We start from the raw sequence: 25626 nt of genomic DNA on the forward strand, positions 1-25626 counted from the left end.
TGGCTCTCCCACAAGGGGTAAGGAGCCTCCTCTGCTGCACTGGCTGCCTCTCCTCGCTCCCTGCTCAAGGTGTTGTCCCCTCCGTGTCCTGCAGGCGTCTGGGTGCCCCGCTGCCATCCCGTTGTACATTCCTTCCTTCTTGTTTTTCATTTCGCAGCGTGGACTCTGACCCCAGCAAACTCACCCAGCCTGCAACTTGCACAGCTGTGAGACGCTGGACCAGTGGAGAACAATTAAAAACCATTAATAACTTCACCAGATTAGAGAGTTGTATCAACCTTTGTAGCTTCAGTGAGACCCACAGCCAAGCACAGGCAGCTCCGTAAGGCCTGAGCGTGGAGATGAGGGAGGTGATGCAGGGAACAGCCCCTGGATTGCCCGGATGTGTTGTCCTGTCTGGTGGCTGTGACTTAGGCACCTGAAGCGAGTTGGGTGCTGTTTGCTGGTTCCTCAGGGTGCTCTCTGCTGTTGTACACGTTAGGGAGTCTTAGAGGATCCCCCCTGCGATAACCACGTTGGTTGTGGTCCTGGCCGGGTGCCCTTTCTCCACGAAGCAGAGGTGTTCCTGACTTGGCATCCTCCGGCCCTAATGCGTTGAGGTTGCTGATTCAGCCGACGTTGAGCAGAGCCCAGAAGCGGGGTGGAGCCGTGCCAGGCCCCGTTCGTGCGCTCACCAAATTTTGGAGGTGGAAATGTGAAGGATGGCACTGTGCTCCCGTTCGGCACAACCACCTGCCCGCACGGCCTGGGTCACACTGAGACTGGCACGTCCCATGGGACGGGCACATCCTACATCCTACACCTCCCCGGGGGTTTAGGCTGAGCTTCTTGGGGCTCACTGCCCTGTAATTCCCCACAGTCTCTTTCGTTGCCTTCCCTCAGCAGTTTCGGGGGTGAAAGGGCTTGTGTCACAGAGCAATGCCACGCTGTGTTTGGCCTGTTGAGGATGCTCAGCTCCTGCTCTGTTCCTTGTCTGTCCCTTGTCTCTTGATGCCGTGCCAGGTGCTGGAAGTAAATCAGACATCACTAGCAAGCCGTCTGTCTGGGGCTTTCATTCTCCCTTCTCCCAGGCTGTTGTTCCCCAGGCTGAAAACAAACCTAGGAGCAGAGGATAACTTCTGGCTCGTGTTCCCATTAGGCTTTCTGGAGAGAAATCCTCTTTCATTTCATGATATCCCTATCAAATTCTCTCTTCCCTATCTTTCTGTTGTAACTCTGCTGCCTATCATTTCCTTGACTAATGGTGGGTAAGCTGTGAACCCCTGCCACCATCCACCCTGCCAGGCACCACTCTTCCACTGCCCTTTAACAGAGGCCTCGGTGTTGGACAGGGCAAGAGGCAAAATAAATGAAATCGAATCGAAAGAAGTTATGCCTCTTGGAATTGCTTTCCAGCAGACCTCACTCTCCCTCTGTCAGGTCGCACGGCAGAATTGCTCCGTGGCTCTGCACACCCAGCCCAAGCTGGTGCTGCCTGCAAAACGCTCCATTATTTCCGTGTCACCCCGAGGCTCGCTGAGAGGCACGCTGAATTTCGGCTGCTTCTCGGGGGCCAGCTTCTTTCACTGCCCCTTGTCAGCACAGCGGGGCCCCCAGCTGCTGCTCCCTCCCGGCTCCGTTTGGCAGGGGGTTGCTCGCCCAAATTTCTCAGCTCGGGAGGGCCGGTGGCCAGCGGGGCTGCGTCCCGGGGAGAAAACGGCGCACGATGCGGCCCCGCGGGCTGGCTCCAAGTCACGGCTGCCCTTTGTGTGCACTTAATCAGCTCCGGCTGCGGCTGCCTGCAGTGCCTGGCATCTGCTGCCCTGCCTCCCGTTGCTCTTAGCGGGGCCTCGCCTCGGCCTGCGTCCCCCCCCTCGGCTCTGCTCCGGCTGCCGGGGTCCGATCCGTGGTGTTAACAGCGCCGGGGGACGTTCCTGGCTGGGAGTCACGGTGTTCCCGGCAGCACGAAGCCCAGAAGGCTGAAAGACATTGTATATTTAAAAATAAATAAATAAATAAATAAATAAAATCAAGCAGAGCGGTGCGTTTCCCATTTCAGCCTCTTGGAGGGATCAAAGAGTATCTTGTCTCTAAAAACATTCTCATAAAGTTTAAAAAATAAATAAATCAAAATAAAATAAAATAATAATAATAGTAATAATAATAAATATATTATATATATATGAGCTTGGCTGTTAACCACAGAGCAAGCCCTGCTTTTCACCTTCCCCTGGGACTCATCCCTCCCTGGCACTGCAAGCACCGGCGGTGGGCAGCTCCTGCCTGTCATGGGGCTGGCCTGAGACGCCTTTCCCCAGGCACATGGGGCACGGGGGGGCCCTGCAAGCCCACAAGGATGTTGCTCTGCCTTTGGCGGGTGTTTGCAGGTCGAAAAAAATGAGAAAGAAACCCTTTGTGAACCGTTTGCAAGACCCCCTTCCTGCCCTGAAGAGGGTGAGTGCATGCAGGCCCAGCAAACCAGGCCAGCCCATCACTGCAGATCTCACCCCTGCCCAGCACACTGCTTGCAGAAAGTCTTTTTTTATCTTTTTTTTTTTTTTTTTCTTTTCTTTTTTTTTTTGGAAAGCCTGCCTTTTCTCAGAAAGCACCCCATTTCCCCGCAGAGCGGTATCACTCTGAGCTAGCGGCCACCTTCCCGGGCGCACGAGGTGCTGGCACCCTCACCAGCTTCTGCTTCTGGGGACAGCAGCGCTGAGCCAAGCAGCTCAGTTTCATTCTGAGGGGCACAGCATCCATCCCCCAGCTGAGCTGAGCAGCACCCTGACCTTCTCGCAGCTCTTCCAGGGACCAGGGGAGGTCAAACTTTGGTGTTAGCGGGGAGCTGTGTTGGTGCAGTGCCTCCTGGCCCAGCTGCAAGCTGTTGGGCAGGGATCCCCTCCTGTCCAGGGCCGTTTTCATCCTCACACCGTGCTGTAAATGTGGCTGGAGCTCTGGTTTCATGCAGTGGGAAGGGTGACTCCACGGGGAGCTGGTCACAGCCTGCTGGTTTGATTTAATGCTCAGGGATGAGGAGAAAGAGGTTGGTTCTCCCCAAAAGAGATCCTCCAAATCAAGAAAGGCTCCTCTCCCCATGCCCTCTTGCTCCTTTGTCCCTCCCTCCCCTAATTCTGAGCTCGCACTGCTCCAACCCCACTTCTGCACCCACAGTACTCCTCACGGGGGAGGAAGAGCATTATATTGCAGCTTGAGCCCCACTCATTACATGAGCGCAGAGGGCAGGAGAACTGCCCTAATTCTTCCTGCTCATTCTTGATGTTTATTGTCACAAGAACAACACTAAGGATCCCATACAGCGATGCTGTACTGTTTGCTTCACAGCTAAGTGCATCAACACGCTTCCCTCCCTTCTCTTGAGCTTCCCAGCCGTGCTGGGATGAGAGCCAGGCTTCCTTCCAGAAAAAAAATGGGATGGATGGAGGCTGAGGAGCCCAGTTCTGCACCTGGGTCCCCTTGCGAGGGGGCTGGAGCCAGCAGCATCCCAGGGGATGACGCACCCCAGCACCTCCCTCTGCCTCCAAGCCGCGATAGCATCAAGCGGAGCACCCTGCACTTTCTCTCCCCGAGCAGCACGTCTGGTCTGCCCGCCACACCTCGGGGAAGGCAGGGAGCCCAGCCCTGCCGAAACATCCTCCTTTTCCAGCAGCTCCCAAAAAAAAAAGAAGAAAACTATTCAAGGGAACCCCTTTCTTCGGGATCATCATTGCAGACTCGTCTTTGCGCACCTCGCTCGCTGACAAACAGCAGGCGGCTGAGTTTCGGTCTGCAGGGTGCTGCAGGAGAAACGTGCCCTTATTCCACGAGCACGCTGCTCCAGAGCCCTGGCTCTTGGGAGAGCTGAAACCAGCACCTGGGCTGCCCCGACATGTTCGAGCACAGCACCCGCTTGCGATCTGCATATTAAAACACAGCAAACAAACCTCTGCCCGGCATGTCTCAAAAGGCGCTTTTGCAGACAGCGACCCGAGACGGGTAATATGCCTCGGCGGGTAGTTTCTAGGCTTGAAATAGGCTTAATAAATGGCAGGTTTCTTTGCTCCCACAAGGATGCTGGTTTGGGTATTACAGCAGTGCGGAGCCGGTGATCACAGCCAGTCCATAGCCTGCAGCTCTCCTGCACGTCAGTAACAGCAGAGCCGAGCCTCCAGCAGCAAGCGGGAGTTGCATTTTCTTTCCCCTTGCACTCCCGGTGCCAACCATTAGCCCGGGAATACTCCTTACCTAAAGCACGGGGTCACGTTTTAGCAAAACACTGCCTTTTTCTCCTGCAGCGCTTGCAATGGGCTGGTGCTGCCGGCCCTCTGGGTGGCATTAGCCAACATCCAGCCAAGTGGTGGCAATCCTTTCCCCCCTAGAGCCAGCGTCTGCTGAGCTTGTAGGTCTGCTTTTGAAACGTGTCATTTCTCCAAGTTCAGGTTTGAGGGCTCGCCGGCAGTGCCTGAACAGCGCATGCTGCACCCCAACACTTCTACTTTTTTTTTTTTTTTTTCTCTTTCTGCTTCTTTAACTGTATTTATTTAAAGAAAAAATGGAAATTCAGTGCACCGGCCCGAATTCCATTTCCCATTTCTTTTCAGAAGCAAATTATCGGTTTCAAGCTGCGTGGCAGAGTTGGACGAGGGCCCTAACCATACTTTGCCTGCAGGAGAGCTCATATCTCCTCCTGCTTATCTCCCGGCCCTCCCTGCGCGGCAGGGCCGGTCTGGTTCAGCAGCTGCTGCCCTACATGACGCAAGGCTTTTCTCCACCTGCGTCTGCAGCTGAGGGAATCCCTCTACGTACAACAACCACCTGGGCCAGGCTGTGTCACTGCCAGCAACATCCCTGCGTCCAAAACAAGGGGGTCCTTTCCTCAAGCACCCGGCCACCTTTGCTTGCATCACTTTGCTTTTACTCGCCGTCCTGTGCCTAGTGGCCCTCAACCAAAACGCAGCACGAAGCCTCCACAAGTAGTCGAGGTGTTGCTGGCTTTAAAGATCTGCTAACTCCACCACTTCCATGGAGTCAGGCTCCTTCATGCCTGAGTTAATCGAAGGCTTGGGGTTTTTTTTTGCTGCACCATCACTATTTCTAGCACCGTCAGTGGCTTCTCACTCTACTTGCATGCTAGGAAAGCACTTGAATGGCTCGGGACAATGATCTCCAGGGGCTGGCACGGGGTGATCCGTGCTGCCCACCCGCTGCCCAGCACCTGGCTGGGATGCTGAGCCCATCCTGCAGCCACAGGGAGCCCACCCCAGCCAGGAGACCAGGTGCACAAACCAGGCTGTGCCCCGAGGGGGTTCATCCCCCGGAGGCGAGATGGAGCCCAATGTGAGCTCCTCGTGGTGGAGGTGTGGGGGTGGAGGTGGGGAGCACCGATTTGGGATACTCCCTGGCCGCACTTTGAGGTGTGTCCAACACATCCCGATGCCATTAGCGTGAGCAGGACTCATCCCCGCTTCCCCAAGCTGTAATTTCAGGCTCTCCCAGATAAATCACCATGCCCGGGTACCCTTTGATAACATTTGTGGAATTATCTTCACCACCGGGGAACACATTTCCATACTGATTAAATGAAAGCAGAGAGTCCGGAGTCAGCAAGAGCAGGAGCCTTACAAGCAGCTCTCGTTCCAGGAAACTGGATGTGGTTGGAAACATTGCAGCAGGAGAGCTGGAGAGATCCTGCTGTGGCTCACTGGAGACGTGAGGCTCGGAGCCTGCGAGATAATAAACCCGAGTTCAGTGCGCCTAATCCTGAATTCAAAAAACCACAGCTCACGTAACACGGAGTGGATGAACAGGTACAAAGATGCTCTCCCAGTGGAAAGATGTTGCAAATAAATCACCGAGGGGGTAATTGCTGCCTAAACAGGCCCTTGCCAGCCGGGGAGTGATGCGTACAGGTGGACCTCGCTCACGTAGTCCACGGGATTTTCGGCCAGGCCCTTCTCCGGCTCTCCAAGGTCATGACTCAGGATGCCCAGTCCATCACTGCCTCCTTCACAAGCAGATTTGGGGGCAGATCTTCCTTCTTCTGCCTCAGACGCTTGCCTGACCGGGATATTTCTTTGGCAGCTGCCAAACCACCTTGGATAGGGCCACCCAACAGCTCAACCCAATGCCCATCGGGTTGGCTCAACCCCTTAACTTGCAGTATCTGGACTCCAACCCTCAGCACGCAGGATCCGTCCAGGTATGCTGATCCGTAGCAATGCCTATCAGCGAGGCCAGGAGGCAGACCTTCAATCAAAGCCACCCGCAGTGATGAAACTCACCTTTAGCAATCGTGTTTCCCACTTCAGCCCAAGCTGAATTACAGCCTGGACGTTGGGAAGGGTGGGGATGGCCATGAGGGAAGCTGGAAGCTCGAGGAACGGTGCCACCTCAGCACGGGGAGCTCAGCGCAGGTGCTTTTGGCATCAAGCTGAGGCTCTGAGGGAAGAGCGGCAATGAAAATCATGGGCAGACCCACACCAACAGACGAGGGTCTGGTTCCTTCTGCAGGAATGGTGGGGTCACAGCCAGCAGCAAAGGACGATCTCGGGCCCCAAGGGCAGCAGCAATTGTCTGAGGATTGTCTGAGATTTCTCACCAGCAAGGGCAATTTGCGCTTTCCTAAGAGGAGTGAGGAGACGGGGACGTTGTGCAAGGAAAGGGCTAACGAGAGGGCAGCGAGTCGCTCCAGGAGCCAGGCTGCCTCTGAAGCACGAGCCGCAGAGGTGCCCTGGGTCAGGTCCTGAGTGTGATGCCCAACCCCTAGCACAGGACAGGCTTGGAAGGGTCTCTCTTTGCTGTGATTTCTGGCCTCATGCTCACGTAGACATGAATTTGGTCTGCCCCTGCCACAGCAAGGACATCAAAGCCTGGAAAAAGCAGGTGCAGTTGTAGATACCACTTGCCTCACACTCTTAACCAGAATTAGTATCCCACAGGCAATGCTCGCTCCATATCTGTAGCTCTCTCTGGCCAAAGAGCTTGGCATGGCCAAGGGCACTGTTTGCAGCAACAGCATAAGGTCAGCTCACTCCCTTCGGCCTGGATAAAGATGACCTTTTGCTTCCCAAGATGCGATAAAGATCAGTGTCTCTACCTGTAATACGAGGGAAGGGGCTGCAGTGCAGTGCAGGAAAGCTCTCCTGGTGAGGAAGAGCCTGGCAGGAGAAGGCTGGAGGAGAAGAGACTCACACCACTGCTGAGTTTCCCCACAGCAGGACAATCACGTGCCACCAGGGTCTTCCGTGACCTATCTTCATCTTCCTCACCTCCATCCTCAGCAGACCGAATGTGCTGATAACCCTTCCTCTGGTGGCTGACCAGCCGCACGCTGGTAAGGACCGAGGTGATGGGAGGTGAAGATTACCAGCTCTAACTAGCCTGGCTCTGCCTTTCTCAACCCACAGCGGCCCTTCCCGTGCCAATCCTCTCCCGAAAATAACGGGCAAGCACCTCTGCATCTTCAGGGTGGTGGAAGGGGTGGCAGGGACCTTCCTTTCCTTGAATTTCCTTGTAAGGATGCCGATCCTGGAGCTTTAGGTTTTGTCACCTGTTTTTGTCGCCTGTTATCCACGAGCTGCTCTCTGATCTTCCCAGCAGCTTTTGGAGAAAGGTCCCTGGACGTGCATGACTCAAGGGGCTGGTGGCTGCTGAGGCTGGGTTATGGTACACACAACCTATCCTTCACCTTTTGAGTGGCCTCTCCCCTCTCCAGCCCTAAGTGAGCAAATATCTCGAAAATCCCCTTCTCCACCCATCATTTCTCACCTGCGACACATGCAAGGAGCCAAGCTCCAGGGCTCAATGCCGTTTTCCAGAGCAGGGGGTGGATAAACCCACGGCTGAGAGACGGGGAAGGAGACACATTTTGGCCTTCACTCCATCTGTTTGTAGAGCAGAAGGGGTCAGCAACCTGGCCAAAGGCCGGAGCCTTTCCATGCCCCCCTTATTTCCAGCAGGGAGGAGTTTCTCCCTGCTACCTCTGCTGGCATTGATGGCACCAAATAAAAGTACCCAGAAGAAAAAGTACCCAGCCTTTGGGGTCGTGCCTGATGGGGGTAAGAGGGATGGGGACTGTCACATCCTGAGCAGATGGGGAACCGATGGGCCTCATAGAAAGGGAAGAAGAAAGCGTTTCAGCGTGTTTCTGTTCTGGGCCTCTTGAGGAAATCGCAGAGCGTCTTGTGATTTAGAGACAAATATGCAAGACAAGGAAAGCTTTAAGCCACAAGCCTGGCCCGCTGCCCGATTTTTTTTCCCCTCCTCTCTCAGCATAATTACAGTTGAGCCATGTAGTAATTGGGTAACTTTTTCCAAAGGAATCTTTTCACTCGGGTGAGTCATACTTGCCACAAAGGGAACGTGGAGGCAGCTAAAAGACGTGTAAACCCAATGTTTTACGATCACGGAGCGTTTTGCCCCCATCTCCTTGTTCCTCAGCCCCTTGGATGTGTCCAGAATTGGTGCAAGAGCACTGAGCGTTCTTGGATGATCCCTCTCCACCCCTCCGAGAGGGTTTCCTCCAGGTTTGCTGTGCCCTACAGCCACAAAATATGCACACACATGGTTTTGGGGGCGCTTAGGGGTTCTGCAGAATAGGTGCTGGTGTCCCTTCGTTGGCTCCAGTACCTACAAGGGCTGGTGGTAAGGGCTGGGTCAGCAGCTGGGGGACAGCAAGGCTTGATGGTGCAGCTGGGAGCCCCTGGATCCTGCATCAGCTCCTGGGGTTTCACCTGGACTGCAGGGAGTTTCGGAGGCACCGTGTACCCCCAGTGGCATTTCTCCTGCTCCCAGTTTAAGCGGAGCTGAAGAGCCCAGCCCGCCCCCCAGTCTGAGTCCCTCTGACTGTTTTCCATGTGGGATCAAAACCTTGGAGAGCAAAACTCTCATTCTAGAACTATTTTCCATTGGCTTGGAGGCCACACGCGGCTGGATCTCCTCCTGGAGCCGGCAGCCTGCTTGGAAGGGTTGGGATTTAGCATCCTGGAGAGGGGCCTGGGTGAGGGTGGGAGGAGGCAGCCGTGCCTGACAGGTCCTCCCTCCCCAAAAACCAACCCCTCCCTCTCCATCCTCCATCTGATTGGCGAGCTGGGTGGGGAAAGGGCTGGCACAACTCAGCTCTCCATCTATTTAAAGGCCAGGGTGGGGCCCCTGAGCTACTTGCCTGGGACTTCTGCACCTTGGAGGAGAGGAGCAGCAGCCCACGGAGCAGCACCATGTCTTGCGTGAGTGCAGGGAGCGATGGGGAGCTGCAGGGGCAGCTTTTTTGGGGGTGCTGCTTTGTCGGAGGTGCTGCTTCACGGAGCAGGACGATGGGGGAGATGTTGGCTTGGCAGGAGGGTGCTTGCACGATCCTCCTCCAGCTGCTCATCTCTCCCTGTGCCTGGGTGCCTGCTGCTGGGGGGAGCCAGGATCCCTGCTGCATCTATTACAGAAGGGTGGCTGCTATTTCTCCTTCTGGCAGGGGAGCTTTTTCCCTGCAGGGTCCCTTTGGGGAGGAATGCGGTGAGGGTCCTTGCTAGGTTGGTTCCCAAGCCGGGGGAACCTGCTTTATAGCAGTTCTGCTCTGGGGAAGCGTCTGCAGTAAGATTTATTGCTCTCTGAGCATCTCCTCTCCTGGGCAGCCTTGCCACTTGCTTCCTGGCTGCAGTTTTCATGAGTCACTCCGTTATTATTTCTCGTAAGAAAATGCGCTCTCCTGAAGTGTCCTGTGAGCACCAAGGGCTGCTGGAGGGCTACTTGTGTCAGCAGAGTGTTTGCACTTTGATTTCTTTAGCAAGACTGAGGAGGGGGAAAATCAGGGAGTGTCCCAGGTGCAAACGAAATTGGGGTGGGGGAGAAGCTCTTGGTATTCTTGTGCTCTTGCATTCTTGTGCTCTTGCCTCTGGTGCTATTAAGAAATAAGTACTAGGGTATTTTCCTTCTCCTAGAGAAAGCAGGGAAAAGTGCATGCATGGAGCAGGAAAAAAGCTCTTGCAAATGTTAAACTTGAAAAAAAAAAAAAAAAAAGCCCTTGGAAGATGGGGAGCAAAACATCTGGCTGTCCCTGCAGAGCCAGGCTTCTGTGGGATGTCGTGAGACCCACAAGGCACATGGGTGTGTTCAGGAGAGGGTGGGTGTGATGGGAGCTCGCAGGTACTCTCCTCACTGCCACGAAACACAGATATGTTGACGAGAGCAGCAAGAGGAAGGTTGGGAAATCAGGCAGATGGTTCATGTGATTCGGGGGACTTCTCGAGGGAGTCCCGTGCGCCTGGCCCTAGGGGAAGGGAGCATCCCTGTCCTTCCTGCAGTCCCAGGCACTGCACTGCCTGGTGAGGCAGCGGGGAGAGCTGCCAAATTGGAGCAAGGGAGCCAGCAGGTACTGAGCTAACATCTGTCTTCTCGTTCCTCAGGGACCTGTGTGCACCAACCTGGGCCTCAAGCCTGGCCAGCGCCTCACAGTCAAGGGGACAATTCCACCCAATGCCAAGAGGTAAGCTGTGCCAAAGCCCCGAGCTGAGCTGGCTTCCCTCGGTCCCCAGCAGGGGAATCTTGTCCCTTGGGTGGGAGAGGAGCAGCTCTCTGAGGGGTTAACCCCGGCAGCAGTTCCTAGTGAGTCACTGCCTAATGTACACTGCAGACGTGGCTCCGCTGCCAAGGGGCTAAGCCAAAGCAGATGTGAAGCCCCAGCTGCACGAACTGGCAGTGACCACATCCTCTCTAACACAGGGTGAAGGAAATTGAAGCTGTATCTGTGCTGAGACACAGCTCGAGACCAACCCAACATCCTCTCCCCTGCCTGAAGGTGGCCTAGGAGCAAGGGCACCGTTACTGTGCCTTGGGCAGAAGATCCTGCCCCAAGGAATGGGGAGATCTTGGGTGCTCTGCTGCCATGGATGCTCGGAGCCACGGCTCCCTTCATGGTGTAAAGGGAAAGGCTGCAGCCCTCTCGCAGGTCTGTGGCTGGTGGGGCCCCTTGGTGAGCAAGGTGGAGCCCGTAGCTGCTGTACCAGCACTAGTGGTGTTCCAGGAAACATGTTCCAGCTCTTCCCAGCGCCTTTGAAGTTTGATACCATTGGAGTGAAGCCTCCTGGGCTTTCTCTTGCCAAACGAAATGCCTCCTCACTTCTCATTTCAGTCAGAGGCCTGGAGGCAAGGTGGACACTGGGCTGGGAAGCTGTTTCCTCCCACTGCCATTGCAAGATGCTCTGGGATAGCTAATGAGATGGTAATTACTTCAGCTGCCTGCAGGGCTGGGAGAAGGCAGTGGCTGTCAAGCAGGGTGCAGCCCCAACTAACTGTTTGAGGCTGGAAGGAAAGCTGGGACGAGCAACTGACTCCCTGGGAGCTGGTTTGGGTGTAGAGGAATCCCATGTTCAGGGCTAAACACTGAATATTTCTCCTGTTAAAAGCTTAGTTGAGAGTATCTTGCTCTGACAGCACCATCTCTTCTGTAAAATTGCACAGCTTTCCGAAAGGATTTCTCCTTGGTCACCCTCCTCTGGGCTTGAGGGAGCAGGCCCAGAGGCGGTCATGGTAATGAGTGACGTGCTACTGTGGTGTCTGTCTCCTTTCCCTGCAGCTTTGTGATGAATCTGGGGAAGGACTCGACCCACCTGGGCCTTCACTTCAACCCCCGCTTTGATGCTCACGGCGATGTGAACACCATCGTGTGCAACTCCAAGAAAGTGGAGGAGTGGGGTGCGGAGCAAAGGGAGACGGTCTTCCCTTTCCAGAAGGGAGCCCCCGCAGAGGTGAGACCTGGGATGTGGTGAAGGGAGGGTGTCTGGCACAGGGCACCCAACTGGCTTCTCCTGCTTGGCCAGTGCCACCCTCCAGGGCCCTGAGCAGTGGTGACGGGTGAGGATCAAACGTGCAAGCTCCATTTAACTCCAAGGGATGTTTCTGTTGAACTGAGCAGGGAATAAGCATTGCTTGGGACACCAGAAGCATGCTGGTGCTGCTGAAGAGCAGGTTATGCTGCTGAGCATGTTCACCTTGCAGAGCAGAAGGGTTGAGAGTATCTTGGCAGAAGCTTTCTCTGACTTCTCCCCTTATTTTGCAGGTCACTTTCAGCATCAACCCAAGTGATGTGACCGTCCACCTGACGGGCCACCAGTTCACGTTCCCCAACCGGCTGGGTCTTTCTGTCTTTGATTACTTTGATACACACGGGGACTTCACGCTGCAGTCCCTCAGCTGGGAGTAACTCCCTCTCCTGTTTCAAATACACCTGTTTCGAGTACAAAAAAGCCATCAATAAACATGTTTTGGTCTACCATGTCTCAAGCTAATTTTTGCAGGCTTACAGGGGTTAGTCAGCTGGGGGACTTGGAGTGGTATAACCTGCTTTGCTGGCATATCACACGTGGGTGAGATTAACTAAATATAGCCTTGGCCCTTGATCTAATGGGTGGAGAAGAGGTTGGTGGGGGCAAGAGCCTGGGAAGACAAGGTAAAAATGTTGGGAAGAGTCCCAGTAGGAAACAGTGTGCTGTGGCCAGATGTGACTTGCTTCTGCACAGGAATAGCAGTGGGAAGAAATGTCTTGCTGACCTTGGGAGTGTCTGCCATGGGCTCTTCATCCAAATAGTATGAATAATACTTCTGATACCCCTTCACTCACATATTAGCCTGCATAAGCCTGAGTATTTCTGTCTACTGTGAGGCTGGCCTCTGAAGGGGCAGGAGAAGATGAAGCGTGCTTGATATTACAGCATATTGCTCACTGGGCTGTGGCTTACCCAAGGCATCAGCCAACAGCTGCCTTGGGGGCTCTCTTAGCCTAATGCTAATTTAGCAGTAATGATGAGTGGTGTGCCTGGTGCAGCTGGGGTGGAAGCATGCAATCTTTGGGTCCTCACTTCCAGGCTGGCCACAAGCAATGTGAAAGACAATTTGATGTCCTGCAAGGTTGCCCTGCAGGCCTGGCCAGCGTAATTCCTCCCATTAGGCAGTTGCAGAGCAGCTGGTGCACGGGAGCTTGTTCCTGAGGCAGCAGCACCTCTCGTTCTTGCTCCATAATTCATAAGGATCTGCCAGGTCCTGTGTCTCAGGTACCCATGCAGAGAGAGGCTTGGCTGCTAGGAATTGCGACTGGGGAAGAGGAGAGAGGCAAGTTGGAGACAAAGGCTTGAGATGGGCTTTTAGGATGGGAGGCAGGAACATTTAGGGAGTAAAACCAGGCTGAGACTCTGCAGCTGGATCGCTTTTGGAGCCTCATGTTACTCAAAGCCAGGCTGCTCTGGATCACATCCTCTTCTTTAGGGTTACATCTATAATAGGAAACACAGCATCTAGCATTGCCACCCTGTGCACGGGCACTGTTAGGGGACAGCATAGCCTGGGCACTTCCAATGCGGTGATATGGATGAGACCAAATTTTCTGGGGATGAGAAGAGAGTTTATCTGTGTGGAAGTGAGCCATGCAGGGCTAGATGGTCTCAAGGCAAGAGACCTGGCCCAGTTCATGGTGTGGCATTGTCCCAGCCTGGGGTACATTCAGTAGGACAGAAGGTTGGGGATCTCCTTGACCACAGTAGGGACACGGTACTGGTGACAGGCCCTTTCGTAAGCTGTGATGAAGGACACGTAGAGAAGCTCTCTCCTTGTAGCTTCCTGTGCTGGACTGACCTTGAAAGCTAGGCAGACATGCTCACCTCCCTGAGCTGTACTGCGGGGCAATCTCACATCCCACAACGTCTCCAAACCATACTTGGAGAGTCCAAAGACTCTTCAAAGATTTCAGTGAGGGTGGGCGGAGAAAAAAAAAAGCTGAATGAGAGTTTCGCCACAAGCCAGAGGATGCACTTTAATCAGGTCTCCCACTAGCGTGCCTGCTTCTCGAAGTGACTCACCGGTCCTGTGAAATCTGTGAGTCACTGTTGTCCCTGTTTTGTTATGGCTCTGTCCGTTGCCAGCGAGGAGGTGAGGGTGGTGAGAGTTCCTTGGTGGTATAATTTAGACACACAGAGGTTGACTGCTCCCTTCCACCTACTCCCTGGCCTTGCACGAGGCGGAGGCCAGCACGTGAGGGCTCGGAGGATGAGAGTTGGGACTGACTCCTCACCATGAGCATCCTCAAGCGGCCTCACAAAGTGCGAGGCATGAAGGGGAACGCACCAGGTTGACGACAAGGATGGAAAACACCACAAGCCAGCACTGAAGACAAGGAATTTTTATTTCATGTCTCAACTCCCACAAAAGCCTGGGAGATGCCCCTCACCCAGGGAGCTGCTCAAGACCTGGGGCTTCCCACATTTTCCCCCAACATTTCCCCAGAAGCCAGGGGGATGCTGTGGCCTCCCGTGGCATCCAGGGAGGGTGTGTGGGGCCACACCATCCCTGACCCTCTGTGGCCAGGGCGCCGGCGGTAGCTGCTGGCCAGCAGGGTGTAGAGGAAGGGGTTGATGCAGCTGTTTCCATAAGCCAGGCAGGTGACACCAAAATTTAGATAGGCCTGGGCGGTGGGGCCAATACCCAGCCCCTCACCCTCATACAACCCAGCCAGCTGCCAGCCCCAGAAGGGGAGGAAGCAGGCCCAGTAGGCCACCACGATGGCAGAAATCCTGGAGGAAAGATGCCGGCTGGGAGCCCGGCCAGCCGCCGGCAGCCCCGAGGGCCAGGCGGAGGAGCGATACGCCCGGGCCAGGCGGGTGTAGACGATGCCCAGCACCATGCCGGGCACCAGGACGCTGGTGGCAAAGAGCACCGTCAGGTAGAGGCGGAAGGCTGCTGGCGTCCAGGTGGGGATGCAGATGCGCTTGTGGGGGCCATCCCCCTCCCGCAGCTGGGTCATCGCCATCATGGGGGCCGTGAGCAGGAGCGCAAGGAGCCAGAGGACGGCGCTGGCCAGCCTGCGGTAAGCGTTGCCGGCCCGCCTGGCCCGCAGCGGCTTGGTGACTGCCCAGTACCGCTCCAGGCTCATGGCGGTCAGAAGGAAGATGCTGGCGTGCATGGTGAGGAGGTCCAGGCTGAGCAAAATCCTACAGCCCGCGTCCCCGAAGAACCAGTCATGGGCAAAGTAGGTGCAGACCACGAAGGGGATGGTGGAGAGGTACAGGAGGTCGGCCAGGGCGAGGTTGATCACGTAGACCCCCAGGGAGCCCGCTGAGCGGCCCGACACCCTGCCGGAGGCCACCAGCACCGTGTAGATGTTCCCGACCATCCCAACAAGGCACACGAGCAGCAGCACTGTGCCCAGCGGCCCCGTGACGGGGCTGTCCTCTCCCAGGACACTACTGCTGTCACCCCCACCACCGCTTTCCTCCGAGAAGCTGCCACCCTCAGGATCTTCTTCAGGCCTGACACTGATGAGGGCAGGGTCACGAGACATCTTGGGGATTGTGGTGGGAGAGCTATCGGGCTGTGAGAGACCTGTTCCTTCTCTCTGCCCTCCCTGCTTGCTATATGAGACACAAATATTCTTAAGGGAAGCCCAGATAAATGGCGTGAGCTCCGCAGACGTAAGGTGCTCCTGAGAAGTCTATTCCTCACCTCCAGCCATCTCGTCCATTTTGCTGATCTTGTCTGTCACAAGCTCCGTCCAGTGGTTTTCATCAAATAAAGGCTGAAAAAGGGACGCCACCCTCTCCTTCCAGGCTGACAGGTGCAAAGTAACCGCTGTCAACCCAGAGGAAAGGTCTGTGCTCTTCACCAGCTCCTCACTTCTTGCTCCTCCAGTGTTTGCTGGGCAGAAAAACAGCCGACTCCACGGACAAGTGGGTTTCTCCTTCTCCCTAGCCTCTGTTCTTTCAGCTCAGATGCTGGAGAAGTGTGATCCCCCCTCTTTAACCCACCGCTGGAGAGCCTTGCCCACTGCACAGGAATGTGTCTGACTCACAGCTTCACACACCAGTGTGATCCCAGTCCCAGTTCATACCATGCTGCTAGCCACCAGCTGAGGAGCCGTGATGGCTCCCTCCTTTCTTTCAGACACGCTCCTTCTTCCTCAGAGCCTTCCTCCTGCTCTCTCCTCCTTCTCTTTCTTTTCTCCCTTTCTTTTTCCTTGCCCAGTTTTCCTCCTGTGAGGCAGGATAGATAAGCCACCCCAGGCTGGCAGGAGGCAAAAGAATTGTGCTGTGGCTTTCGAAGGGAAACTAGGGTCAGCACTGAAAATGCAAAGATTGCTACACTGCTCCTTGCTTAACCAGGGCAAGAGGACCTACCCCAAGTCATTTCCAAGGTCATCAGGACCCCTTGAGGTGTAGGCAATGGATTTAACCCACAGTTTTCCATGCAAAGGCCCCCACAGACCACCAGAGGGTAGGACATCTCCCATGGCCTGTGACCTGGCCCTGTTCCGCCCTTGTCCCCAGTCAGCATCAAGCTCCTAGAGGCGCAAAGGGCTGGGTATTTTAGACCCACTACCTCCTTCCTTTCCCCAAAGACCACCCTCTTCCTCTAGGATTTCCCCCTCCTCCCTTCCTGCCTTAGGCACCATTGCCTTCTGCTGGAGTATCACCGTATGACAACTGTGCCCCAAAGTCTTCCGCACCCAGCACACCCACTTTTTTTTTTTTTGAAATAAACCACATCTGAACCACATTTGTCTCAGGAAGCAGACAGACGTGCCACTGCTGATCTCCTGCTAGTCTGCAGGGGTTTTTAGGTCACTCAAGATACTTTTTTTTTTTTTTTTTGCACCCTCAGTGAGTGCGTTCACTTTGTTGTGGCTGAGTCAGAAGCCTCCACCTACCTCCAGCAGCAACATCTCAGCAGCAGATAGGCAGATCCTGCTGCAGCAGGAGCCAAGCACCTCCCAAGCAACGTGCTACATGCAACAGCAGCAGCTTCAACATGACCATGCCACAGGAGTATGGCACACATGGCAACGATGGAGGTGACTTTAGAGGCCTCCCTCGGGGTTATATGTGCCAGCACTTGGCATGGCTGGGTCCCTCTCCTCTCCTTTCTAGAGGAGAACTGAATGTGCAGGATATTCAGATGGGGCTTGACCTTTTTATTTATTTATTTATTTATTTTAATGCACTGTCCCATTTTCATATTATCAAAACTGAAAGGCACTGCGCTTCGGAGCACAAGCTTTGCAATGGCCCTCAGTTTCTGGGACAGTCATGCTCCAAACTGAGAGACATCAGCAAAACTGCAGTGAAACACACTTATGTGTGGAAAGATTTGCTGTGTCATAGCAGCAGGATGAGTAATCCTGTTTCTTATCCAAGAAGCCGGTGCTCCCAACAGGTTGTGGTGGTCTCAGCACAGAGGGAGAGGATCGCCAGAAAAGCAGAGGGGGATCACATCACCCAGTTGGTTCTGATGGGAAGATTCACAGTCCAACTGCACTGGAAAATGCATTGAATAGCCACAGCTCCTTGCTCTGACTGTCTTTTTTCAAGAAACATACCTTAGAAGCCAGCAGCTCAGCTCATTGAGGAAGTTACAATAGATTAAAATGGTTTTTTTTTATTCATTTATTTAGGAGCTAATTAAAATCATAGTTGACTCATTAATTCCACTTAGCTTCCCCTAGCACCCTAAATGCCTATTCTCACCCTGCCTATGTAAAAGTGCAGACACATTAGATAGCACAGCCAACAGTAGAACTCAACCAGTCCTTCCAGCATGTGAAACACGCTGGGGAGCTTTAAGAGATGATCTCTGAGATATGAATCATGGGTTGATTTGGTGGTTAGGTCTGTTACTAGAAGGACGTGAACATACAGACTTCCCTGCTATACTAATGCAGAGCAGGATACGTAATATTCACATACATATGGAATGTGTAGCTCAGAATGCAAGTTCCTTTGACATACAGAGAGCGAGGGAGCAGAGACCCACATATTCTTTACTTCAGACATCAATTCCTAGGCTCTAGTAAAGGCAACAGAGAGTCTGAAGTCTGTAGCAGGCATGCCATAGGCTGGTCTCTCCAGGAGCCAACCTCTCGCCTTCGGTTTGACTGCAGCGACTCAGATTTGGCAGCTGAACTTCAATAACACCAATATCCTTCACAGTATCTTCCCTACGGCAATATTCCACCTCCCACCACTTTTTTGTTTTGTACACACACACATATTGTCCACACACACACACGCACACAAACACTGAGCTGGTTTCTTCATCTGCTCAGCAGCAGTCAGAAGATGAGCTCCAAACAAATGCGGGCTGAAGAAACTTTCAAGCCCATACACACGGGAGGAAACAGGCTTCACAGTCGGCTGTTAGATTACATCTTTTAAGTGACCTTTAACAGCTATTAGACTAGCTGATCAAGTAACTAGATGTTTCACATCTCTGTCACCAGCAGAGAAGCCACTTCTTGTAATGAAATTGTCTCCTCTAGTCCAGCAGCCCCCACAGTCCACTGGGCCTCGGCTCCAGCAAGGCAGAAGTTTTCTTACGTAAGGCAGGTGGCTGTCTGCAGTTGAATGCAGATGTGATGTGAGGTCCCATGTCCACCACGGCAAGTGCCAAGTATTCAAGGCCTGATCGATAGGCAAGGACTGCCAGCATCCAGTCAGATCACAGCAACTCAGCAGTGACAGGTCGCGCTGAGAAGTCAGTCTCATGAGGTGAAATTCAGTCTCCTGACTTGAAAAGAAGCAGCTTCATCGGGTCCCAGAACAAAGAGAAATGTCCGTGGGGGAAAAAAAAAAGTGCTTCAAAGGGGAGGCTGCAAGAGCACTGTGTTTCTTTGATGTCGATTTCCTCTCCTGTCTTGTCAGCCCACCCAAGAGGACCAGGTAGAGTCGAGTAATAGCGAAGTTTCCACGTGGCTTCCTAGGACTTAAACTTGAAGTAGGCTTCAACTGTAGTGAAGGAGAAAGGAAGTGCATTAGGGCAATGCTCTGAAGTGGAGCAGCAGGAGGGGAAGGAAACAGCATCCAGGCACTTACTGGCATATTCCTGGGGTGTCATGGCCTGGTTGATGACACTAGTGAAGGCTGCGATCCAGCCCAGCTGGTCAGCCTCCGTCTCGCAGGTGAAGAGGTATTCCCGGTCAGGGGTGACAATGGTGAGGCCGTAGTGCCAAGAGAAGTTGCCCTGTGTCCCTGCAGGCAATCCCTTTTGGACACTATAACCGTTCTCGCTGCTGCCCACAAATACCTCGCCCTTAGCAAACGCGTCCTGCACATCAGGAGGGAAAGAGAGGGAATTACTGAATCCAGGAAGAACCAGAGATTAATAGCAGTGCTCCTAAGGGCAGGGTGAGGAGCAGGGACGCAGCAGCAAAAAGATCTGAAGGTGGTCAGGGGATTCAAAAGGGAGAGGCTGTGCTCAAAGACAGTGACAGAAGGGAAAATTTAGGAGTGTTCAAGAGGTCCAAGAGAGGATCTGCTGCATCTGTCTCTCCGTGACACTCACCATGTCACTCTCCTCGCCCCCGCTGCCTTTACACCCCTGCCCTTCCTCTTCCCATTGTTTGCAGGCAGCGAAACAAATGAAGTGTGGGATGAATGAAGTGGGATGGAAAGGGGAAGACCTGGAGTCCACTCAGGGACTTTGGGCAACCCCCCGGCCTCCCTTACAGCAGAGAAAAGCAAAGAAGCAAGACTGTGGTTGCACTTTGACCCTGCCCTCAGCACTGCTGCCTGCAGCCGCCGCAGGTCAGATCTCCCCCTCACCAAAGGGTCCTTGAAGTACATGAGCCTGCGGTGATCCAGCGTGAACCAGCGCTTCTTAAAAGCCTCTCTCTGCTGCGGAGGGAAGAGGTGACATTTGTAAGGTGACAGTGCCCTCTGCTGTGAGCTGTGCAGATGGATACCCAAAATTCACCCCAAACGCTTGAATCCAGTCCCTGCCTTAACAGCAACCTCCCTCTCTCCCCTTCTGAGCTGCAGGTGGGGATCGGTGACCAGTTTTCCAGTCCCAACTGTTGACCCTAACTCTTGGACTTCTGTGAAGGACCCCAGAGCTGAGACAGGAGAAATCTAGGTTCTAAACACCTCTAAAGTCATGCACACACAGACACATTCAGAGAGATTGGGAGAAAGCAGGGTGTCTGCTTTCATCTACTTCCACTTATGTCCTTCCCCTTGCTTTTATTTTCCTCCCCCTTGATTGCACACATGCTGTTCCCATTAGTGTCTAAAGAGTAGGGAGGAGTGGGGAAACAACAGGAGGAAAACGATGGAGCAGGGAAAGTCACTGGCTCTCTGGCAAATCCCTGCTAGTTTTCTTCTCCCATCTCAGCTCACCTTGGGACCTGTCTTCTCCATGTATCCCTCCTTCAGGAAGTTTCTTGTCAGCCGGCTTTTAATCTGGCAAAAAAGTGAGAGTAACATTCACTCAACCACACGTCTTTGCTATTCATTGTCAAACTCTTCCTTCTCTTTGCCCAAATTTACCTCCCTCTTAAATTCTTGTTTGCAGAACTGCCTAGCCACAAGTCCCTTCTGTTTGCAATGTGCCTTGGAATAGCAGAGAGTGGCTGTTCTCAGGCCACCCTCAGCCCTTGTACGCACACTTTCTCATCCTTCTACCTACATATTGCAATTTCTACTCCTGTGTCTAGGGATCTAACAATAACTAATGGGCTCTTTTATCAGAGTAACCGAGTACCAGCAAGAAATTCGGCACTATGCTCTAGTGCTGCCTTACCTCATTATCGCTGGCTATGGGAAATGCTACCTTCAGGTAATGGAACTGCACAGAGCGAATGGCATTGAACCAGTCCACTACCTCCTGAAAACAAAACAGAACAGAACAAAAAGCTTCGAGCAGCAGTGGGCCACCCAAACTCACCCAGCTGCACCCAACCCTATGTCAGCTGCAAGCACAGCTAGCTCTCCCCCCGCAGGCCCTACAGCACCTCCCTCACACACACACACACACAGCCAGCACATCTTCTGCAGCAGCTCCTCCCACACAAACCCACTCAGCCAGTGCTCCTGCCCTGCTCCCTGCCACAAAACTCTCTCGCAGACACGCGAGCACAGTGCCAGAACCCTCAGCCTCTTTTCCTACAGCAACTCGCCAACACGCACGCCGTCCTAGCCACAGCTCACACCGCTCATAACCCGCAGCTCTTCCAGTCAGCTCAGTTGTTTTGCAGCGTTTGATACGAAACCAAGATACCTTTCCACTTTTATGGTATACAAATATGTTCCGAGTCTTGTTGTCTTTGAGATAGGTGATCTGCAGGCCATTGGGATTCCCAATCTTGGCTGGCTGGAACGTAGCATTGATGACATCTATTTTGACACTGATTTTGGGTTCTTTGGACTGAGAACAGAAAGGCATTGATCATGCGTGAGCAATCCTAGCGGGAAAGAGATCTGAGCTACTGTCTTAGTGAAGGCCAGAGGGTGTTAAAAGGTATTAACTGCCCCCTTCCCATCAAAATTGCCCCCTCCACTGTGTGGCATGCTCAAGCCCAAAGAGTGGCTCAGCCCCTCCAATTTAGATTTGAGCCATACTCTGGAACTGCCAGTGAGATGCTGAAAGTACATCTGACTCGACAGCTGACCCAGTCTAAAGGCTAACAGACTCCAAAAGGAAAGCCCCCACTCCTGCTCCTCCCTACCCCAAGCCATTTCCTCCCTTGCAACAGTCCACTAGCACTTGCCCCATTCATTTCAGGGAAGCAAACAAGCAGAAAAGTAGCCCGACACGAAACAAAACAACAGGTTTTTGGCAACTTGGTTCACAGTAGAGTGAGGCTGGTTCCAGGGATGGTGCAGGATTGCACAGACAGGAAGATGGATGGGGTGAAGTGAAAGATCATCCCTTTCATCAATAGTAGGATTGTATGTCAGCCCTGTACCCTGATATTCACCAGTAAGACAGGACAGGGGGAGTCTCATGAAGTGCCATTTCCACCTTGTCACCAACAAAAGTAATGTTGAAGAGGGAAGGATGTAGGAGAACACAAAATGAAGATGTGGTGGAAATGTCACCCTGGGAGTTGCAGGAGAACCCCTCCCCTATGACACATCTCTCTTTTATCATCCCTGGCCTGGATGAGTAAGGAAATCTCAGGAACACACATAAGAGAGAGACACATCTCCGTGACATCACTGCCCGAGGTGGAATATGCAATGAGGTGGGAGTTGTCCACCATGCTCACATCCTGCTTGGTGAAATACTTCAGGCATCCCTCTCGCTCAGACAAGAGGAACTTGCGGGGTAGGAACTGTCCATTGTCTCGGCCTCGCTTCCAGAGGATGCCTTCCTTCACCCCTAGGAACAGAAAAGTCGGTTTTAAGAGCATCCCTCCACAGAATCAGAGTTGTATTCAGCCAGGGGTCCTGGCCACACGCTGGGACAGAGCATGCGATGCTTCCCACCTCCTCGGCTGGTTCCTACAACTGCCTCTGTCCGTGTGAGAGCCGCCTCTCCTGTGAACACCACAGCCCTGGCCCATGCAGACAGCTGGCGTGGAACCAGAACTCTTCCCATTCGTCTCTGCAGGCCCTTAGGCTCCTACTCTTTGTGTCACAACGCTGGCAGTGACATTTCAGAGGCAACTGCTGTGGCCGAAGGGGGTGGCACGCAGCAGGACAGACATTCCTTCTTGCAGAATTCTGGCTCCGCCAGCACAGCAAATGCCTCTGAACAATGCCAGCTGGTAATAAAACACTTGGAAGCAACCTACGGCAGTGCAAACCTACACTGTCCACAATTTAAACTCTCCCCGAGCCATGCTTTGTAAATATCAGGCAGGTTCTCAGGAGTACCTGTGGGATTTGCAGCACTGACACAATGTGCTTTGTCCTCGTAACACTCAAAAGCCTCCGGTAAAGGCAACAAGGAGGACATTTTGAAGCTGTGCCCTGCTCTTACCATCGGTATATGGCAGCTGCTTTCCTGGCTCGGTGAACTCTTTGCGTTCGTATTTGGCCCGTATCCACTGTTCTCTCAGCACCCTGCAGGGAGAGGTGACAGGTAGCTGAGAAATGAACCAGGGGAACCCAGAACTGCCCTTCCCCCTTTGCTTTTTATACACAGCAACTTACTGGCAGTCATTGTAGGTTGGCTGGTAATAGTAAATAGGGATGTGAGCTTCGTAAGTGGCTTTAGTCACAGCATTCCCATGCTTGGCCAGAAACTGCAGAGTTAGACAGAGAGTTAGTGCCTTCCCCTTGATGCAGACTCATGTCAGGCCTTTTTCTTATCTATTACAGGGCGAGCTCTCATGGACCATACTCATTTCCCTCCTTTGCAACATCCCTGCGAAGTCTGGCTAAAGAAAGGTGGGTCTCAAAGGACTTGTGTGTTCTCAGAAATTACACTGATTGCACCTGAATCAACAGAATGCCTTGAATGTCAATTCTGTGGTGCTGGGTGCATGCACATTCAGTGCATTTGCTGGAGAGACTGAGTTTAACAACAGCTCTGACTTTCCAAACCTCTTTGCTCCTCTCCAAAGAGCAGCAAGATACAGATTATTTTCCTTGGATCTCTGGAAAATTTTGTCAGTCCCCTGAAAATTACTGGGCCCAAGGGGAGATGTAACAGGAAGAGGTCAAGTCCACAGAAGTATCGTTATTCTCAATAATATCCCGTATCCCAAAACTCTTCTCAGAGCATGGAATTGCCCAAAATTTTCCCTTCGTATTGCTGAAACCAGGAGAAGACAATGAGCCAGGACAGAGCCAGGACGGAGCGGGCGAGTAGGAAATGAGTAACCATGATAAAAGACACTGAACCTGGTGTGACACACTGCAAGAGATTTGTGTCAGCCACACAGTAACAGGAAATGGGGAGACACATAAAGGCAAGTGCATCTTCCCTCTCCCAGTGAGTTAAGAGGAATTATCTCCACTTGTGTATCCAGAGCACTAGAAAAGTGCCTGCTTACCACATTAATCTCCAGTTCTGTGAGGCCAAAGGCCTGATTTGGCCAAAGGCTAGAAGAAGTGTTAGTATACAGCCTAGACCCAACCTACCTGACATACTGACGGGATAAAAATCTCACCTGCACCTGAGCATCATCCCAGTGGTCCATCTTCAGGGATTTGACTTTGCTGATGCTAGGGATGTTGCGGTGAATTCCTGAGCAGCTGAGGCATATAAAGACACCCAAGGTAGAGGATGCCCAGTCAGGGTCTGAGGGTATAAAAAGGGGTATGAGTAGAAGTGGTAAATTCCCCCAGGGAAACTGTCTCAACTCAGAACATATCCCTGAGAAACAGAGAGCTTTATGAGCATGGTTCCACCTGAGTGGGTTAATTAACCCAGGGTACAGATGTCTGTGTGGAAAAAGCATAGTTAATATTGCCTCCACTGCTTAATCTGAATCTCTGTTGACTCGAACCTTGTAAAACTTCAAAGTGCTCTGCAAACTCCCTTTGGGTAAAGAACCATCTGAGACAATAATGCAACCACCTCTGTGAAAAGACTCCAGGAGCTGTTTAGTGAAACACAGCAAAACCACAACAGTATTTAGCTCAGGAAGTGAAAAGCAACCTTCAAACCAAAATCATCCCGGGAAAATTTAAAACGGTAGAACGGTATCAATCAGCCCGGTTTTACTTTGGCTTGGGTGGTACTACCCACACGTCCCTTTTGGGAGGAGTACAATGGGCATTTTTTAGCAGTGCTTGTAGATCCTCAGAGCGGTCCCCTTTCAAGAGGACAAGCTCCTCAGTGAAAGAAATCTCCCAGGCGCCTGCTGAAGGTTGTCAGTTCAGCGCTGAGTCACAGAAGAGACCGTGCTCTCCCGAATCACGCCTTCTTTGTGCAGCAGTTCGGCTTTCACTGGGAGCTTTCCTGTCGGGTCCTGACTGGGCATGACCTTGATTTGCATCTGAGATCCACCATGATTGCAACCCACGGTGCTGCAGCTGCCCAGCCCCTGCTCTTCTGGTGCTGCTGTGTCCCTGTCCTTCCCACCAGTGCTGCATCTCCTTCCTCTTCCCTTGCTATCACATCTCTGGGGTCCTCTTCAGTCTGGACCAGCCCACACCACAAGAGCTGCAGGGCATTGCACGGCTCCCACCACCTGCCCTCCCAGCATCACCCCTTCCCCATTTCACACTCCTCCTTTAGCAGGCTGCTCCAAAGCCCCACCAGGCCAGGATGAGACCAAGAGACCAAGTTCCTGCCTCTGACCTGTCCTCCAGCAACCCTCGGGGACTCACCCGGCTTCCCGCAGTCTGCGCACAAGGAGTTTTCTGCCCTTTTCCACACTTCCCTCAGGGCCTTCGCGCTCTTCTCACCTCCAGCCATGGTATCTGAATGCCACCCCTGCCTCCGGGCAGGGCAGGTGCCTGGGGCTTCTTGCACCTGCAGTCCACCCCGAGGGAGAAAGGGGCCACCAGAGCGCCAAAAGGGCTTGCAGAAGGAAGGGGAAGAGGGAGGCAGGAGAAGCCCTGAGGTTAATGGAGGGAGAGTGGAGGGCTGGCTGCACCTGAGCCGGCAGGGCGCGGGCTGCTGTAAAGAGGCTGGAGGACGAAGTGCACCCGGGCAGTGAGAGAAGAGGAGGAGAAGGAGGAGGAGGAGGCAGCCTACCCCATGGGCGTGGAGGGAAGTGCGGCAATTAACCACAGAACTGGTTTTGCTGCATTTCTGCTGGGCAGAGGACAACCCAGGAAAAAAGAGCAAGCAGACAGTGAGCTGATAAAGGCAAGGCGGCTTGGGACAAGCGGCTGTCGGGCCCTGTCGGGACTTGTCACACTCTGCACGCTTGGGGCGGTTCTGTCCTTGACCCAACAGCACTTGGGAAGGTCCCATAAAGCCAGCTGGCCACCACGCAAGCCTTACAGA

At 53.3% G+C, this 25626-nt stretch overlaps 3 protein-coding genes across 4 annotated transcripts; 1 reads left to right on the plus strand and 2 right to left on the minus strand.

The window, feature by feature from the left end:
* Nucleotides 1–9123: 9123 nt before the first annotated feature.
* LGALS1 (galectin 1) lies at nucleotides 9124–12232 on the plus strand. The gene is made up of 4 exons (XM_082753767.1): nucleotides 9124–9197; nucleotides 10368–10447; nucleotides 11537–11708; nucleotides 12020–12232. Exons 1-4 carry the CDS (start codon nucleotides 9189–9191, stop codon nucleotides 12161–12163), a joined length of 405 nt encoding a protein of 134 aa, XP_082609893.1. The 5' UTR covers nucleotides 9124–9188; the 3' UTR covers nucleotides 12164–12232.
* A 1959-nt stretch (nucleotides 12233–14191) lies between these two features.
* LOC309874048 (urotensin-2 receptor-like) lies at nucleotides 14192–15289 on the minus strand (the record flags this gene model as incomplete). The annotated part of the gene is made up of 1 exon (XM_082751958.1): nucleotides 14192–15289. The coding sequence occupies one exon, from the start codon at nucleotides 15287–15289 to the stop codon at nucleotides 14192–14194; it is 1098 nt and encodes a 365-aa protein (XP_082608084.1).
* A 2108-nt stretch (nucleotides 15290–17397) lies between these two features.
* LOC309891113 (arf-GAP with dual PH domain-containing protein 1-like) lies at nucleotides 17398–25309 on the minus strand. 2 transcript variants are annotated; one of them, XM_082784500.1, is made up of 11 exons: nucleotides 25002–25309; nucleotides 23837–23967; nucleotides 22875–22966; nucleotides 22702–22784; nucleotides 21986–22098; nucleotides 20995–21141; nucleotides 20518–20601; nucleotides 20115–20177; nucleotides 19542–19610; nucleotides 18813–19044; nucleotides 17398–18725 (listed from the first exon to the last, which is right to left on the minus strand). In XM_082784500.1, the coding sequence occupies exons 1-11, from the start codon at nucleotides 25087–25089 to the stop codon at nucleotides 18697–18699; spliced, it is 1131 nt and encodes a 376-aa protein (XP_082640626.1). In that variant the 5' UTR covers nucleotides 25090–25309; the 3' UTR covers nucleotides 17398–18696. The 2 variants fall into 2 exon arrangements, with proteins under 2 accessions (XP_082640626.1, XP_082640625.1); XM_082784499.1 differs by having other exon boundaries at nucleotides 19542–19613.
* Between the last annotated feature and the right edge of the window lie 317 nt (nucleotides 25310–25626).

This window comes from Aythya marila (assembly GCF_965140915.1).
Source record: "Aythya marila genome assembly, chromosome: 1".
Classification (NCBI taxonomy): Eukaryota; Metazoa; Chordata; class Aves; order Anseriformes; family Anatidae; genus Aythya; species Aythya marila.

What these genes read in the sequence shown, in the direction of transcription:
- LGALS1 (XM_082753767.1), top strand. An exon ending in ATTCCACCCAATGCCAAGAG is followed by an intron (nt 10,448 to 11,536) that starts GTAAGCTGTGCC and finishes CTTTCCCTGCAG; the next exon opens with CTTTGTGATGAATCTGGGGA. An exon ending in AGAAGGGAGCCCCCGCAGAG is followed by an intron (nt 11,709 to 12,019) that starts GTGAGACCTGGG and finishes CTTATTTTGCAG; the next exon opens with GTCACTTTCAGCATCAACCC.
- LOC309891113 (XM_082784499.1), bottom strand. Translation starts at nt 25,089, where the DNA reads ATGGCTGGAGGTGAGAAGAGCGCGAAGGCCCTGAGGGAAGTGTGGAAA. An exon ending in CCAACCTACAATGACTGCCA is followed by an intron (nt 22,785 to 22,874) that starts GTAAGTTGCTGT and finishes CTCTCCCTGCAG; the next exon opens with GGTGCTGAGAGAACAGTGGA. An exon ending in GCAGCTGCCATATACCGATG is followed by an intron (nt 22,099 to 22,701) that starts GTAAGAGCAGGG and finishes TTCTGTTCCTAG; the next exon opens with GGGTGAAGGAAGGCATCCTC.